Here is a 14,514-nt window from a genome sequence, read left to right as displayed (position 1 = left end):
AGAAATGGGTGGGGGTCTGAGAGCCAACCAGGAATCCAGGCTGCTTGTATTCTGATCTCCAGCGCTGGGGCAGGATGCATAGGTTCAGTGGCTCTTCATGGTCACTGATAGCATGGATATCTACTGGTGGACCTCAAATTCTGGGTCTGGGCAGGGCCAAACCCTGACCCCCTGTTTTGTTCCTATGCCTGTATGCATGTACTGTATGCATGTATTGAATGTTGCAGACAGTGATTATGTGACAAGTGGCACAAGGTGGCTCACTAGGTGGCACAAGACTTAGTTGTATCTGGGTGGAGCCAGGAGTTTCTTATTGCTATTCAGTATTCTTTAAAAAGAGACAATACAACTTCTTGTCTAACTTTCTGACTGATGTTTCTTCTAAGGCTTCCATAGCAGTTTTTTCCCTCCTTGCCTAGACATAGTGAACTTCAATTTCTTTTAGGGGTGGTCAAATTGGTCAATTTCAGATCACTTGGTTCTTCTAAGCTTTTTGTCATGCCAGAGCATGACAAGCCAGTTCTATCATCACCCTGTACTACAGCTGGGAAGTTGTGATCTTGGTGTGATCTTCAAGCTGAGAAAGGGGCCCTCTCCATTGCCCATTGTATGGACAAAAAGCTGCCCCAAGATCTTGGATCACGAACACTCACACATCTATGCACTGTGTTTAGGGTGGGTCCCTTGATGCCCAGTTTCCTGGTGCAGTCCTGGTTCCTCCTTTGCAAGTTGACCAACCTCCAAGGCTTGGTAGGACTAATCAGACCTAGGAGACAGAGCTTCCCCACTGGTGCACTAGCTCAGAGGTGGGGAACCTAAGGATGAGAGGGCAAGTGCTGTCCTCCAGACTTCTCTGTTTTGCCCCTGGGACATTCTATGTCACACCCATTCCCAGAGACCACACTTAAGTGCTTTCATCTGGCTGTAATGTGTATTTGTGATAGTGCTCTGGCTTGCCTGAAAGAAGGATGGAGAGGTGTTTTTCCATCCATGTTTGTATCTGGCCCTCCCACCACAGTATGTGGCTCCTAGAAGGTTACTCATGAGTTAATGTGGCTCTCAGGCTGGAAAATGTTCCCCACCCCTGCTTCAGGACATGGATCAGACTGTTCAATTGATCCCTCCTTTCCATTACTTACTGGAGGTGGCACGAGAATAACAGCAAAGGATATGAAGCTAATCAATAGTATGTTTTCTGGGTGTCTTAAGTACATTTGGTAAATTAATTCAGTTTGTCTGGAATATGGAATGGTGGTTGGCAGGGACAGTAGCTAACACATTCACACTATAAACCATTTGCCAGTTTTCTCTTAGGCAGGAGAAATATCTTCATTTTTGTTTCTCTTTCTTTTTTGTATCTGTCAGCAAGATCCATTCAAGGTCATTTTTTGCAATGTAACTGAAACTTCAGATATGACTGTCAGAACTATCTGTAGACATGAGCTGTCGCACATCAATCCTTTCAGTATCAAAATATTGTGGCAAATATTAAAGAATCATAATTCTTTACAATTCACTTTTGGAAAATTGGTAAGGGCATGGTGTCATTCAGTAGTTAAAAATGAGAAACGATTGGCGCTCTTTTTTCTCTTTTTTTCTTTTACGCAGACTTTATTCGCATTATCTGAATTTTTCAGCCAGTCACCACTTGTGCATGATAGTCCTGATGTAGAATTAACTAGCATTTGTAACAGAACACTTAGTGCAGAGGTAATGAGACTCTTGTACCCTTGACAGGGAATTATGCACAGAAGAGCACGAAAAGACCTATCTGAAACCCTTCTGTTCTTCCTTTTCTTAACATGGAAAATAAAGCTAAATTGTCCCTTCACACCAGTATCCTTTTTGGAAGTTCTTGAATTTTGATCTGTCAGTGGTATTTGCTGAAAAGGCAGAGTTTCCTTCCAGTAATTTTAAGAAAAGCTATCATCAAACTGTCAACAGCCTAAATTGAGATTAAAAGTACCGAAGAGAAATCTTTGCTATTATCAGGGTTTCAACTAAGAGCCCTTGTGAAGACAGAAAATATCTGAAAGGTCTAAAATGGAGCCGCATCATCTTTTTTTATCCATTGGAGAAACTGGGGGGTGGGGTGGGGGTTTGTAGGTCATTCTTTAAATAAGTGACAAAAGCTTAAACATACTACCTAGATTTGCAGACAAAGTCAAAATATAGTGTAGTGTATGCACCTGTGCTTTGCATACCATTTCAGAGTCACTGAAAACATCAGACTTGTCTGCTGGAGCTGTCCAAAGCTGGAATGGGCTGAATGTCTTATATTCACCTTGGTTGCTAAAGGTGAAGATAAGCACATGTTTCAACTGTCGCTCCCTTTTTGCTAGGGCCAGTCCATACTACTAAATGCTTCTTATACTTAATACTTTGGGAAGATATTGCAGATTCCTTTAGAAAATATTCCTGTGCGTGTGCATGTGTGCACCCTGTTAGTATTTCATGCCTCCGATGCTGCAGATGTGATTGGTGTAATTCACATGCCTGTCTGGGAAGAGTGTGGGAATGGAAGACAGTCTTGTCTCTTCTGCTATGTGTACTGTTACACTGTATGTAGGGAACAGGGAAAAAGCCATGTTGGTTGTGCCAGTTAGCTTGTGCAGTTCTTCCTGTGTAGGTTTAGTCTTTTGCCTACAGAACAAAAACAAAAAAAGTGTGTCTTCTTTAGATCGAAATGCATGCTTTCACACTTTAAGTTGAGGTGGGTTTAATGATCAGTAGGTGTAATTATCTTTCTGTGAGTAGTTACCTGGGTTTAGTTGCTCTGAACTCAACTTGTAACTCCTGTCGGAATGTACTGCTACAGCAGTTGGCTTAATATGCTACAAAAGTTGGCCTAATATTAAAACATGTTTTAAAGTAATATATGTTAGAATAATACAGATTTACAAACAAGACCTGTCTCTTGCTTTTGAAAAAGTAACATTTAGTAATAGCAAAGCTACTGCTTCCTAGAATGCCTAGTCGTAAATATAGTAAGACCTAAAATTCCTCACCCTCCAGTAGAAATAATTAAATGTGTGCTTGGTTGTTTCGTAATTAATTTAGACCTGTTATTACAAGGTTTATAGGTTTATTTGATATTCCAGTTGTTATGGGATAGTTAAGTATGTTCCATAACAGAGTTTGAGATTTATTGTTTAAAAACTCATACTCGCCTCTTATAGTTTGTTTTACTTAATATATTCCATGTAGTTTGGATTTTGAGAGTAGTGAATCTTGCTTACAAGGCAGGATGGCCACATCCAGTGGTCAAAGCTGCAGCTGGTAGAGGTGGAGCTCTCTCCATAGGTAGCTTGTGAAGGTATGTGGGAGCTGGTTGTGCTGATACCCTCTGGGCAGCATACTGTAATGCTCTCCAAATCAAGCCTGCTCCATACCCCATTTCCTGGAGTTGACTTGCAGATTGCCAGAGTGCCATTTTAGTGTTCAGGCGGGGTGGAGGGGTGATATAAAGACTTCAGTACTCCCGGGGCAAGTTTCAAAGCATGGTTTAACAGCTTGCTTCTGCTGGGGGGGGGGGGGAAGCATAGCATCACATCAACCCCTGCCTGCAGCCTGAAGTGGTACAGTCAAGGCATGAAAACAATTAAAACCTAAAAGTTTGCTCACCATGTCAGTCACTTGAAAGTTACGTTTTCCCAAATCCAATCAAAGTTCTGGGTACATGGCAAAATTAATTTTATCTCTAATATTGCACTTTGCATTGCGTGTACATGTGTGAGTGTTTCCTCTTAATGAAATATACACACTAGCATCAATTATATTTATCTTTCTTCCCCCCAGGCAACAACTGATGCTGCCTCCATTTCTCCTCAAATGAGCTATACACCTCTGCCAACTGGATCAAGGGACCTCACCAACCACAGAGGTAAGAAATAAAAGAACCACAGTACACACATGGACACACACACAAAGGAACTTTTGTCATTCACGACTGTGAGGTGAAAAACTTCACTGTAAGGCCATTAGACCCTGGAGACAATGCACCAGACTTTTGAGATATTGAGAAGAACAATGTATTTGGCAAAATTAGTTTTTAACAGATTTCAACAAGCCTTACAGGTATTCTACTGGGAGATAATCTATTAAACAACATTTGCTTCAGTTTCAACAACAATTACGTTACATATTGCTAAATTGACAACTGAATTCTCCCCTTAATTTTTTAAAAAAAAATCTGTAAATGTTAAAAATACTAAAATATGTTTATTTTCCAATTAACAGTTCAAGTTGTGATTTACTATTACTTTAGTACACATTTACTTGGCATTTGCTTCTTCTTACCATTCTCTGTTTACCATTAAAGGGTAGGAATCTTATCTATCTATCTATCTCACAGGTCATTGAAAACTAAAAATGCTGTGTTCATATAAAAAGGAAGGAGATGAACAATTGCAGTAAAGGAAGTATTTTGAATGGTCGGGGCAGAAGGGTGGGGGGCAGGCAAAACTTTGTTCCATGTTATGCCAGCCTAGGTCAGGCCTGATATCATCAAGCGTTGACAGTGAGGTCAGCTGGAAATCCAATGGATCCAGTACTGACTTAGTCACTCTGTAAAATGTCCTGTCTTGCTTATTTCCATGGGATGCTCTTTTGGCAGGTAGAAAGGGAAGATTTCCACCTCAGGAGTGAGGCCACTAGAGTGGCGTAGGGCTGCATGAAGGGCGACTTTTGCCCCATTTAACCCCACCCTTCACTCCAGCATGGTGGGTTCTGGTTTTGGATTGGAGCCTTAGTTGTTCATTATGCAGGTTTCCAATCTTGTCTCCTTTCTCAATGGTAGTTCTGTAAAGTAAGTGACTAAATATACCAGACAAAGAACTGTAGTCATGCTTTGTGATAGCAATAGGGAACCTGTGGCCCTCCATTTGTTGTTTGACTGCTATAAATTGTTGCAACCTGAGTAGGGTGCTGGTGCATCTGTCAGGGCTACAGGAGAGAACATGGAGCCAATGATGTGAAGTTGCTCCTGGCAACGGATTCAAGAAACTCCATAGCAACAGTGTAAGTGAATAGGGGTAGAACTACAGCAACTGCGGAATCCTACAGAGCCAGCCATGGCTGTCTATTTCATTGCATTTTAGCTGCTAAGATATGGGCAAACATACCACTTGGTGAGTTGGTCATCTGTATTCATCCACAAGAGACTAGGGCCTCTGTCACAAGAGACTAGGGCCCTGCAGGACCTGACATCCTTCCGCAGGGCCTGCAAGACAGAGCTGTTCCACCAGGCCTTTGGTCAGGGCGCAGCCTGACCCCCTCCTCTGGCAATCTGCACAGAATTTTGCTTGATGGTTGCCATTAATTTGATTTTAATTTGATTTAATTAATTTTATAATGAATGTTTTTAGAATGTTGGACTACTTTGATTGTTGTTAGCCGCCCTGAGCCCAGCATCGGCTGGGGAGGGCGGGATATAAATAAAATTTATTATTATTATTATTATTATTATTATTATTATTATTATGGGTTATTTTTCAAAGTGTTTCTTATTCATGGTGTTGCAATCAAAACGGCTAGGTGGACAACTATTATTCACCAAGTATCGGAGGGCAAACTAAGTCAGCGGCTTGCCGTAGGCCTCTCGGTAAGTTAATGGCAGGTTGAAATTGTGAGCTTTATTGTCTTAGATGCTATGCTACATGTAGCTCTTTATTTTGATAAGAGAAACATCCTTAACTTGATTAGATGAATTTCAGACTGCCGTTTTATCAATTACTGAAAACTGAGCACACATTACTAAGGAAAGCTGAGACTCTGAGGAGAGTTTACACCATTTGAGGAGGCGCGTAAAGATTTTGAAGGCCTTTTGAGGGAGATACTATTAATAGATAAGAAACTACTTAGTTGTGCATTAGTTTAGCTTCGGGAAAGATGGATGATAGATACAAGTAGTTTTAAAAAATAAATCTACCCCAAGAGTTGGTAGTTTTTAACGGTTTATAGCTTGTGATGATTCATTTTGCTAGATTTAAAAAATATATATATACAAACAAAACAAACAATAAAGAAACAAAGAACAACGGGGGGGGGGATGCATTGTTGCCGTTGGGATAAAATAAACAGAAGAGTAGCACACTTCTGCAGAAAGCATAATACAATAGATTCCTCAAAGGGAGAATTTGAAAGTAAGAGTCGCGTATCAACAAGGTAGCCTTACCAAATAGAGACTTGTGTTGGGGGGCGGGGCTATGCAGTGTGCTATTTTTATTTATACAGCATATAAATGGAGCCAATACAAAATCAGAATGTTCTCATTTTGTAACCCCTGTTAGAACCCTCCTATGAAGGGTTAAAGATACTTTTTTTTTAATAAATGTTCAAACCAGTGAGTATTCTTCTCTGTATTTCAAGCTGAATTACATAGCCATGTGGGCAATGTAAGAAGGAGGCAATTCAGTCAAAGTTTCAAGTCCCTGAGATTTCAGTGGGAAGTTGCTAAGCAGGTCTGAGATGAAGTTAAAAATATTTAAGTTTGGCCAGATTTCACCCTGTGTGAATAAGGAGAGGGAAAATTATCCAAGGGTCAGGTAAAACTGGCTCTTAGCAAGATACCATTGGCTCATTTTGACAGTTAACGTGTATATATCCTCAAGGAAATAGTAATTAAGGGATGTTTTCCAGAAATCCAGGTGTTGTGAATTGAGTTTGGAACATCCTGCTGGAAGACTGTATGTGAGCCATCAACTTTTTCTTTAGAATGCAAAGAAGTTCTCTGAGCTCACAAAACCTAATTGGAGTCAAGAGTGTACCAAGAAAAGAATGAAACACATAAACATGCCATTTTGGAATCTCACTCCTAAGGTTTTTCTATTCCCTGAATGGTCTCAGTCTCACATAAAAGATTGAATCAGCTATTGCATATGTAAATATTGGCAGCTTTTCGGGAATTCTTTGCAGCCTGAAGCTAAGGGAGAGAATGACCACTGCCTTTGTTCATCTCCAGAGGGGCTTGTTTACAAGACTGAATCTCTTGTGAGCAACTTAAGGCAGCTGTAAATTAACTCTGCTTGGGGCTCAAAAAGAGGAAAAACAGAACCAACTCATCTGTGTTTGGCTACATTTTCACAATTTCCACTTCATTTTTTCCTTCGTTTAGAACAAAGGGGAAAAAATATGACAGAAGCTATGCTTTTCCTACTTAGTTTGCAATCTTTGTCGCAGATCCAAAGAACCAGCAACTAGTTGTATGTGCCCAAGCAGTTTAAATGTTTGGTTCCTGAACACATGCCAAATGAAATCCCATTTTTTAAAAAAACTAAGGGGATCTTTGGAAGCAATCTGGTGAACTGTCCCCAACCCATTACTGAATGGAACTGATTAAAACTAATTATTTTCACCTAATTATTATACTTCAGGTCCTCATTCCAAATTTGTTTCTATTAAACTCCCCACTGCAAATGGATTTCAGTGATATCACTAGGAGCATGATAACACCAAGAGGCTTTCTTGCGGCTACTCCTCCCTCCTTTCCCTAAGTTAATTTACCAGAGTGAAGGTGGTGACAGGGAGCACTTTCAAGAACTGCATGCCTCAGGACTAAATTTCAGATGCTGCTGGAGGCAGGTAGGCAGGCAGGCAGGCAGTCATAGCTATACTCTGCACAGTGCTTGTAAGGTGTTCCTCTCCACTGGGAACCTCAATTGTTCATGTTCCAAAGTGGAAGCATTTGGAAACCTTTTCAAAGCATACAGGTGTTGGGGGCATGCCAGAAGGGCTTGCTGACACTGGGAATTGACTAGCCATGTATCCCCGCTCCCCTTCAGCATATTCTATGTATAAATGCTGAAAAGAACTAATGTTTCTGACCATTTAAAGATGCCTATTGCTTTCTTTTTGACAATAAGCTCAGACTACTGCATAGTGATCTTGGGGACACAGGTGACGCTGTGGCCTAAACCACTGAGCCTCTTGGGCTTGCTGATCAGAAGGTTGGCGGTTCAAATCTGTGCAATGGGGTAAGCTCCTGTCGCTCTGTCCCAGCTCCTGCCAACCTAGCAGTTCGAAAGCACACCAGTGCATGTAAATAAATAGGTACCACTGCAGCAGGGAAGGTAAATGGCATTTCCATGCATTCTGGCACTTGTCACGGTGTTCTGTTGCACCAGAAGTGATTTAGTCATGCTGGCCACATGACCTAGAACAGCCGGACAAACACCGGCTCACTCAGCCTGGAGAGAGATGAGCACCGTACCCCCAGAGTCACCTTTGACTGGACTTAACTGTCCAGGAGTCCTTTACCTTTAGCTTTTACCTATAGTCATCTTGGCTTGGTAGGTATGTCCTCTGCCATGATGCTCCCTTCCCCTATTATCTCATGGCATTAGAAACAGTGAGCTAAATCCAAACTGGTGAATCTTTTGAAATGTCCATTTTCCCCCTACCAAGTTTCAGGTTTTTGCAGGGGCTTAAGTGCATATGTTGTGCACAAAAGAATGGGAAGAATTTGTTGCATTTGAACAGGGAGAAATTTCAGTGTTCAAGCTCTGATATTTATCAGCAATTCTGTTACAGTAATTCTGCTGTAAGAAGAAATAGTGAAATGCCATTTTTCTTTAAATGTACAGGCAGAAGGTTAATTGCTGAAGTAACCAGCGACCTTGTTAAAACTTGTAAAGGTTCCATGTACATTAGCCTCCTATACCTCATCTTCAGCTACCATACCTATTGCTTTATCGCAGGGATAGCCGGCAGGAGAAAGAAAATAAAGTGCTTCTTGATCAAGAATGATTAGTGTTTCTTGATGAAGCAAAGTAAACTGTATGGAATCTTAGTTAAAATAGACATTGACTTAAAAGGATGATTTGTTTCTCCTTTGTTTTCTTGTTCCTGTTTCTTACTGCTGCAAACAATTGAAAGTCTTCAGCAATATTTAGTCTTCATGAATTTTGTCGTGCGTCACTAGTCCTAGAGTTGTTCCTTAGTCTGTCAAAAACATGTGGATGGGCTCTTCCACTAGATACTATGTACTTGGACGGACTTTCAAAAAGCTTTTGATAAAGCCCCTCACTTAGCTGTTATGAGATAAAGAGTGTGTGTCCTGATAAACTGGTTAAAGAACAGGCAGTGGTTAGAAGGACAATGACTATTCACAGGGCAGGACAGTAAGAAGTGGATGGCAAAAAACAAATGCCATGTAACCTGTTCCCAGTTGGATCTGTTCCTAATTGAGGAGTAAGAAGTGAGTCCACATTTGCAGGTGATAAAAGCACACAACAACACAAAAGGATCTCTCTAAACTGTGTTTGCTCTGCGATATGCAGCAAACTGAGTTGATCCATGCCTCCTGGTTCATTGTGTAGAACAGAACATGGTTTTGTAGGACTTTTCTGTCACAGGTGTAAATTAAAGTTTTAGAAAGTGGACCAAGGGCTGCACCTGAAGTTTAAAAGCAGTCCCCCATCCTCAACACGTAGCAGATGTTCCAAGCTTTCCAAATGCAGCCACAAGTGGAATGATGATGTGCCATCTTTGCAGGGACTTGTATGGGAAAAGGTGACTAATGGGATATCCATCTTGTTTCAAAGAAACTTTTGTTAGCACAGGGGGGCGGGGTGGCAGAAGTCCCCATCACTGCTAAAATGGGGGTTGTATGGAGGGACTGGGTTCAAGGGATGTGCATTGGGTACAATATACCTTTTCCACACTGTAAAACTGTATTCCTTTTTTAAAAAAAAAGTTGGCATAAAAAAGAGATAAGTTTTTGCTTCCCAAAAGGTAATTATTTGGCTCATGCTATCACTGCAAATCTTTACTGTGGTGATGGTGGTTGATACAGTTGTTAGGTTCCTATCCCAGTTTACAGCCGGAGGCTTCATCTATTTAAACTTGAAATTGATTGCTGGGAATGTCACAGAGTAATTTACATAGCAACTTATCATAATTAGTCAGAGTTTGTAGTTTCCTTAATGTGAGCTGCACTTTATGCTTAGCAATTGATTTTTCTGTATATCTGTGTGAAGCTTCTTAATGTGAACCATCTAAAAAAAAAACCCCTGTGGGTAGTTTTTTTATCATTTAGTTAACCTGAGGAATCATAAAATATGTTTAATCATGGACTATAAATAGGAAGTGCTTGCTTTAACGCATTTAATATGGTGCAATGAGATGAATAAGGGGGGAAATGTAAGTGGTTAAAATATATTGGAGTTCCATTTCAGGCAGAAGTGGTTATGAATATCAAGGTTTTTCGTTTTGTTGGTTTCCATAGTGTATTTGCAACACTTCAGAGAGCTTAGCCCCATCCTCATGAGCAAGCAAACCATTTTTGCTGGGAGTAAAGCAATAGTGCTTGCAATAAGCTGAACATGTGAGGGTTGATTGACAGGAAGAGTAGCCTGTTCTTATTCCTCAAGGATTCCTTCTCTGTTCAGTAACTACTTGTTAGTAAAGGAGATCACTTCCTTCCAAGCTTTACTTCTTTCCTACTTCTTCTCCAAGTTCAGAAGCTATCAGTATGAGTCAGAATGTGCTTGTGTTAATTTATTGGCTCCACCTTGGCCAATGTAAAACATATACAGTGGTACCTTGGTTTACAAACTTAATCTGTTCCAGAAGTCAGTTCTTAAACCAAAACTGTTCTTAAACCGAGGCATGCTTTCCCTAATGAGGCCTCCCACCGCTGGTGCCCTTCCACCATTCAGATTCCATTCTTAGACTGAGGTAAAGTTCACAAACCGGGACACTACTTCTGGTTTTGCGGAGTTCATAAACCGAATCGTTTGTAAACAGGACTGTTCTTAAACCGAGGTACCTCTGTACTTAGAATGGCTCGCTTGCCATAGATTATAAACTTTGCATTTTCTTTATCCATTCAAGCAGCAGTCTTACCAGACTATTTCTTCCTGCACATTACTGTTGTATACAATGGTACCTCGGGTTAAAAACTTAATTCGTTCTGGAGGTCCGTTCTTAACCTGAAACTGTTCTTAACCTGGGGTACCACTTTAGCTAATGGGGCCTCCCGCTGCTGCGCCGCCACGCAATTTCTGTTCTCATCCTGAAGCAAAGTTCTTAACCCGAGGTACTATTTCTGGTTTAGCGGAGTCTGTAACCTGAAGCGTCCGTAACCTGAGGTACCACTTTATTTACATTTTTTGTGTGCACTAAAATAATACCTTGCAAAATGGCAGACAAATTGACATGAAGTCATCAAGGAAGTTTCCCATTGGGTATTTGCTGTGGAATAGAAAGTGAGCTCTTTGTTCACTCGCTTTTTATGGGGCATCTACATAATGTCATGATCAAAACATGCCCATCTCCTCCTGTGTTTTCCCTTATCATCTCCTACTTTTTAAAAAGAGCTTAGATAATCTTGACTTTAAAAAGCTCTGTGGAAAACTGCACAATGTCTCCAGGTGTAGATGTCACGTTGTGCTGCTACTCTGGCCAGTAGAACTTGTTGTAACTATTTCCTTTTCTACTGGCTGTTTCTCCTGTCTTGCAATCAGATCTTATCACTTTAACCCTTCTTTTGCCAAATAGCTCAGGTTGTTCTTCAACAACAAACTGAGACTGAGTCCTATTTAGTGTCTGAAGCGGCAACCCAATAATTAGCCCTGCCTGCCCCTGCATGCCTTCCCACTTCTGAGTCCTCAACCTCATTTTCTGAAGGGTTTCCAACATCAGAATCTCCACCCCCGTCAATAAAATTTGCTAAGCGTTTTAATTTTGCACAATTATTCTACAGTTCAGTATAGTGGGGCAGGAGTGAAGCAGAAGTCTCATCCCCAACCCTTGGGACACTTTGTATATGTCAAGGAGTGTCATAGAAGTGATTTGAACTGCTTTCTGCGTCATTTGTTACCAGGGCAGTGAATGCAAATTCTAACCATTTCAGCCCCATGTAAAAATGTGCATTCTAATCCAGTGTATGTCCTAATCCAGTCTTGAGATTTCGACAGGCCTTGCCTACTGTATTTCATCTTTCAAAGTGTAAGACAATCTTTGTGTGTTGTTCTTTTTTAATGAAAGCCGAGATCCTTTGGAAACTGAAATTTGCACCCAGTGTCATGTTCTTTGCTCTCACAGACCATCAGTGAATGCATGCAACCCCTCCTGTCATTTCTCTCAGCTTGTATTTCAGAATTCCCCTGATAAAATAATATTTTTCTTCCATTGCTACAACTATTTTATCCCTTTGTTTAGAAGTCTCTATATTGGCTGTGGACCACTTTTTGTTCTGAAGCTTTATAATGCCCAGAGTGGTGGTAATAAAAAGGGGTTCCTTCGTGTCTGCTTCCATGCTTCACAGCTTAATTTATGGCAAAAACACTACCAACCCACCACCTTATATACAATATCAGTCTGAAGCAGTGAGTGGATGTTTGTCTGCTTGCACCATGGCCTAGTTATCATAGTTGTTAAACCTGTGCCTGGGCTGTAGCACTTCAGGCTGCTCACATGACTGAGTGTTCTTCCATTTATAGAATACTCTCTGCATAAAAATGGTAGGTTTCAGGGAGACGTGTTCTAGCTTAGCCTTCTCTCTGAGGTGGTAGTTTTCTATGGGCATGGATTTGCACACACACACCCCATAATGTGAGCCCCCACCTGTAGTCTGAAATGGCAAAAGTTTGCACCTTCAGCAATCGTATGCATAAGAAACCAAACATAATTTATTGATTAAACAACAAGGGTTTAACCATTTGCAACAACCAGTGAAAACAGCATGACAAAATACAGTATAAGCCAGTGATAAATCTAGTGCAGACTTTCATGAATTACTTCCTTAGCAAAATTAGGCCATTGCAAACATAACAAAGCATATAAGTATCTGAAAACAAGAATTTTACCTACAGGCAAAAAATGGCTAGTTAAAAACTAGGTGACTTATGAAATCCAGCCAATTCACACCTCCCTCTCTCCTCTTTTCCTGCTGAGTCACCTGGCCGTATATTGCATATCGTGTAGTAAGTATGCTTTGCTCAGGATGAATTGTTAGCTTGAACCAGGCTTTAACTGAGCTTCCTTTACTTGTGCAACAATGGTGTGAGTCGTTTTCTGTGCCTGCATTTTTCTAGGAACCACACAGATGTTACTGAATGTTTAATACATTGCTGTTAGTTTTGATTCTGACCCTTGACTTAATATGGTTCAAAACATACATTTATCTGGGTCACTGAATTCATGTTGCTGTCACTTTCTAAGCTCAACAATTTCTCGTCTGTGCTTCAAAGGAATGTTGGATTTCTATCAGGATACTGTAGGCTGTTAAAACTTTGGCATAGAAATGTACCACTGTCTTGTGTATAATAATGATGGGAGCAGGAAGTCATGTGGAATGAGGGATGGGTGAACGAGCTCAGAATTGTACATAAACTCTCTCAGAGGCTTTGCTGAGAGCTTGGATGAAATGTTTCTTTAGGCACTCGGGAAAGAAAACCAGTTAATAGATTTGAAGTGGGAAAATGCTTTCAATTGGTGAAGTCATCTACCTTCCTGAATTTCAGCCATGAGTCTTGACATTTTGAGAAAAGGAAGAGATGATCCGCATTCGCTTGCCAAGCAAGTTAATGGACCTTTCCTGAGACTTACAGTTAAGTGTGTAAGATTGTGCATACTGCCACAAAATGAACGCAATGCTAACAAAAGATTAGGATTAAGAAGCAAGAGCAATTTGATAAAGTAGTGGGAGATGGCAAGATTTACAGTTATATTTAGTGGTATACAGACATGTTGCAGGACTAGGTACAGCAGCAGGAAAAAGCAGGGGTTGCAAATTATTGTTATTATTATTAATTAACTTTGTATACCACCTTCATCTGAAGATCACAGCATGATTTACAATATAAAAATACAAAATGAGAACACAAAATACAAGAGCAAACCAATACCCCACCTCCCACAAGACATTTAAAAGGCCTTAGATTGTTTAATCAGCCAAAGGCCTGGTTATAGAGAAGCGTTTTTGCCTGGCACCTAAAGATATGTAATGACAGTGCCAGGCGAGCCTCCCTGGGGTGGGCATTGGAGAAACGGGGAGCTACCGCAGAAAGGCCCATTCTCGTATTGCCACTCTCCATTATTGCAGTGGATTGTTATAGGATTGTTATAAGTTTGTGGGGAAGTGCAGGAACTTGACATGTTGTGCTTCTTATCTCACAGAAGTGAGACTGGGAAAGTAATAATAATAATAATAATAATAATAATAATAATAATAATTAAAGTATCATTGGAATAGCCCCTGAGTTTTTACAGCACAGGAATTTCCCCTCTGCTCATGACTCCAGTGTCTTATCTATTATATGGGAAAGAGGTGAACACATGTTGCTATCTATGAAAGACACAGGAATGCCAAGGTTCTTGAAGCAGTTTGCTAGAGTTAGTACCTTCTTCTAGGTCTTAATTCATACGACATGTTTAGATTAGCGACTGACTTGCAGGATTTCTTCCATGCTGCAGAAGTGTAGTGGATAAAGTTTCAGGTTGAGGTGACATGAGTGAGTGCAGTTAGCAAACAAACACACACACACACACACACACACACACACACACACA

General features: G+C 40.6%; 1 protein-coding gene across 1 annotated transcript in view; it reads left to right on the top strand.

The window, feature by feature from the left end:
- LRMDA (leucine rich melanocyte differentiation associated) overlaps positions 1-14,514 on the top strand; it is a 720,335-nt gene that overhangs the window by 596,600 nt on the left and 109,221 nt on the right. The window contains exon 6 of the mRNA XM_077930639.1: positions 3,799-3,883. Within this exon, the coding sequence (XP_077786765.1) occupies positions 3,799-3,883 (85 nt within the window). The remainder of the gene's footprint in view (positions 1-3,798; positions 3,884-14,514) is intronic.

This window comes from Podarcis muralis, chromosome 6, assembly GCF_964188315.1.
Source record: "Podarcis muralis chromosome 6, rPodMur119.hap1.1, whole genome shotgun sequence".
Classification (NCBI taxonomy): Eukaryota; Metazoa; Chordata; class Lepidosauria; order Squamata; family Lacertidae; genus Podarcis; species Podarcis muralis.
This window is presented reverse-complemented; position numbering and strand designations above follow the sequence as displayed.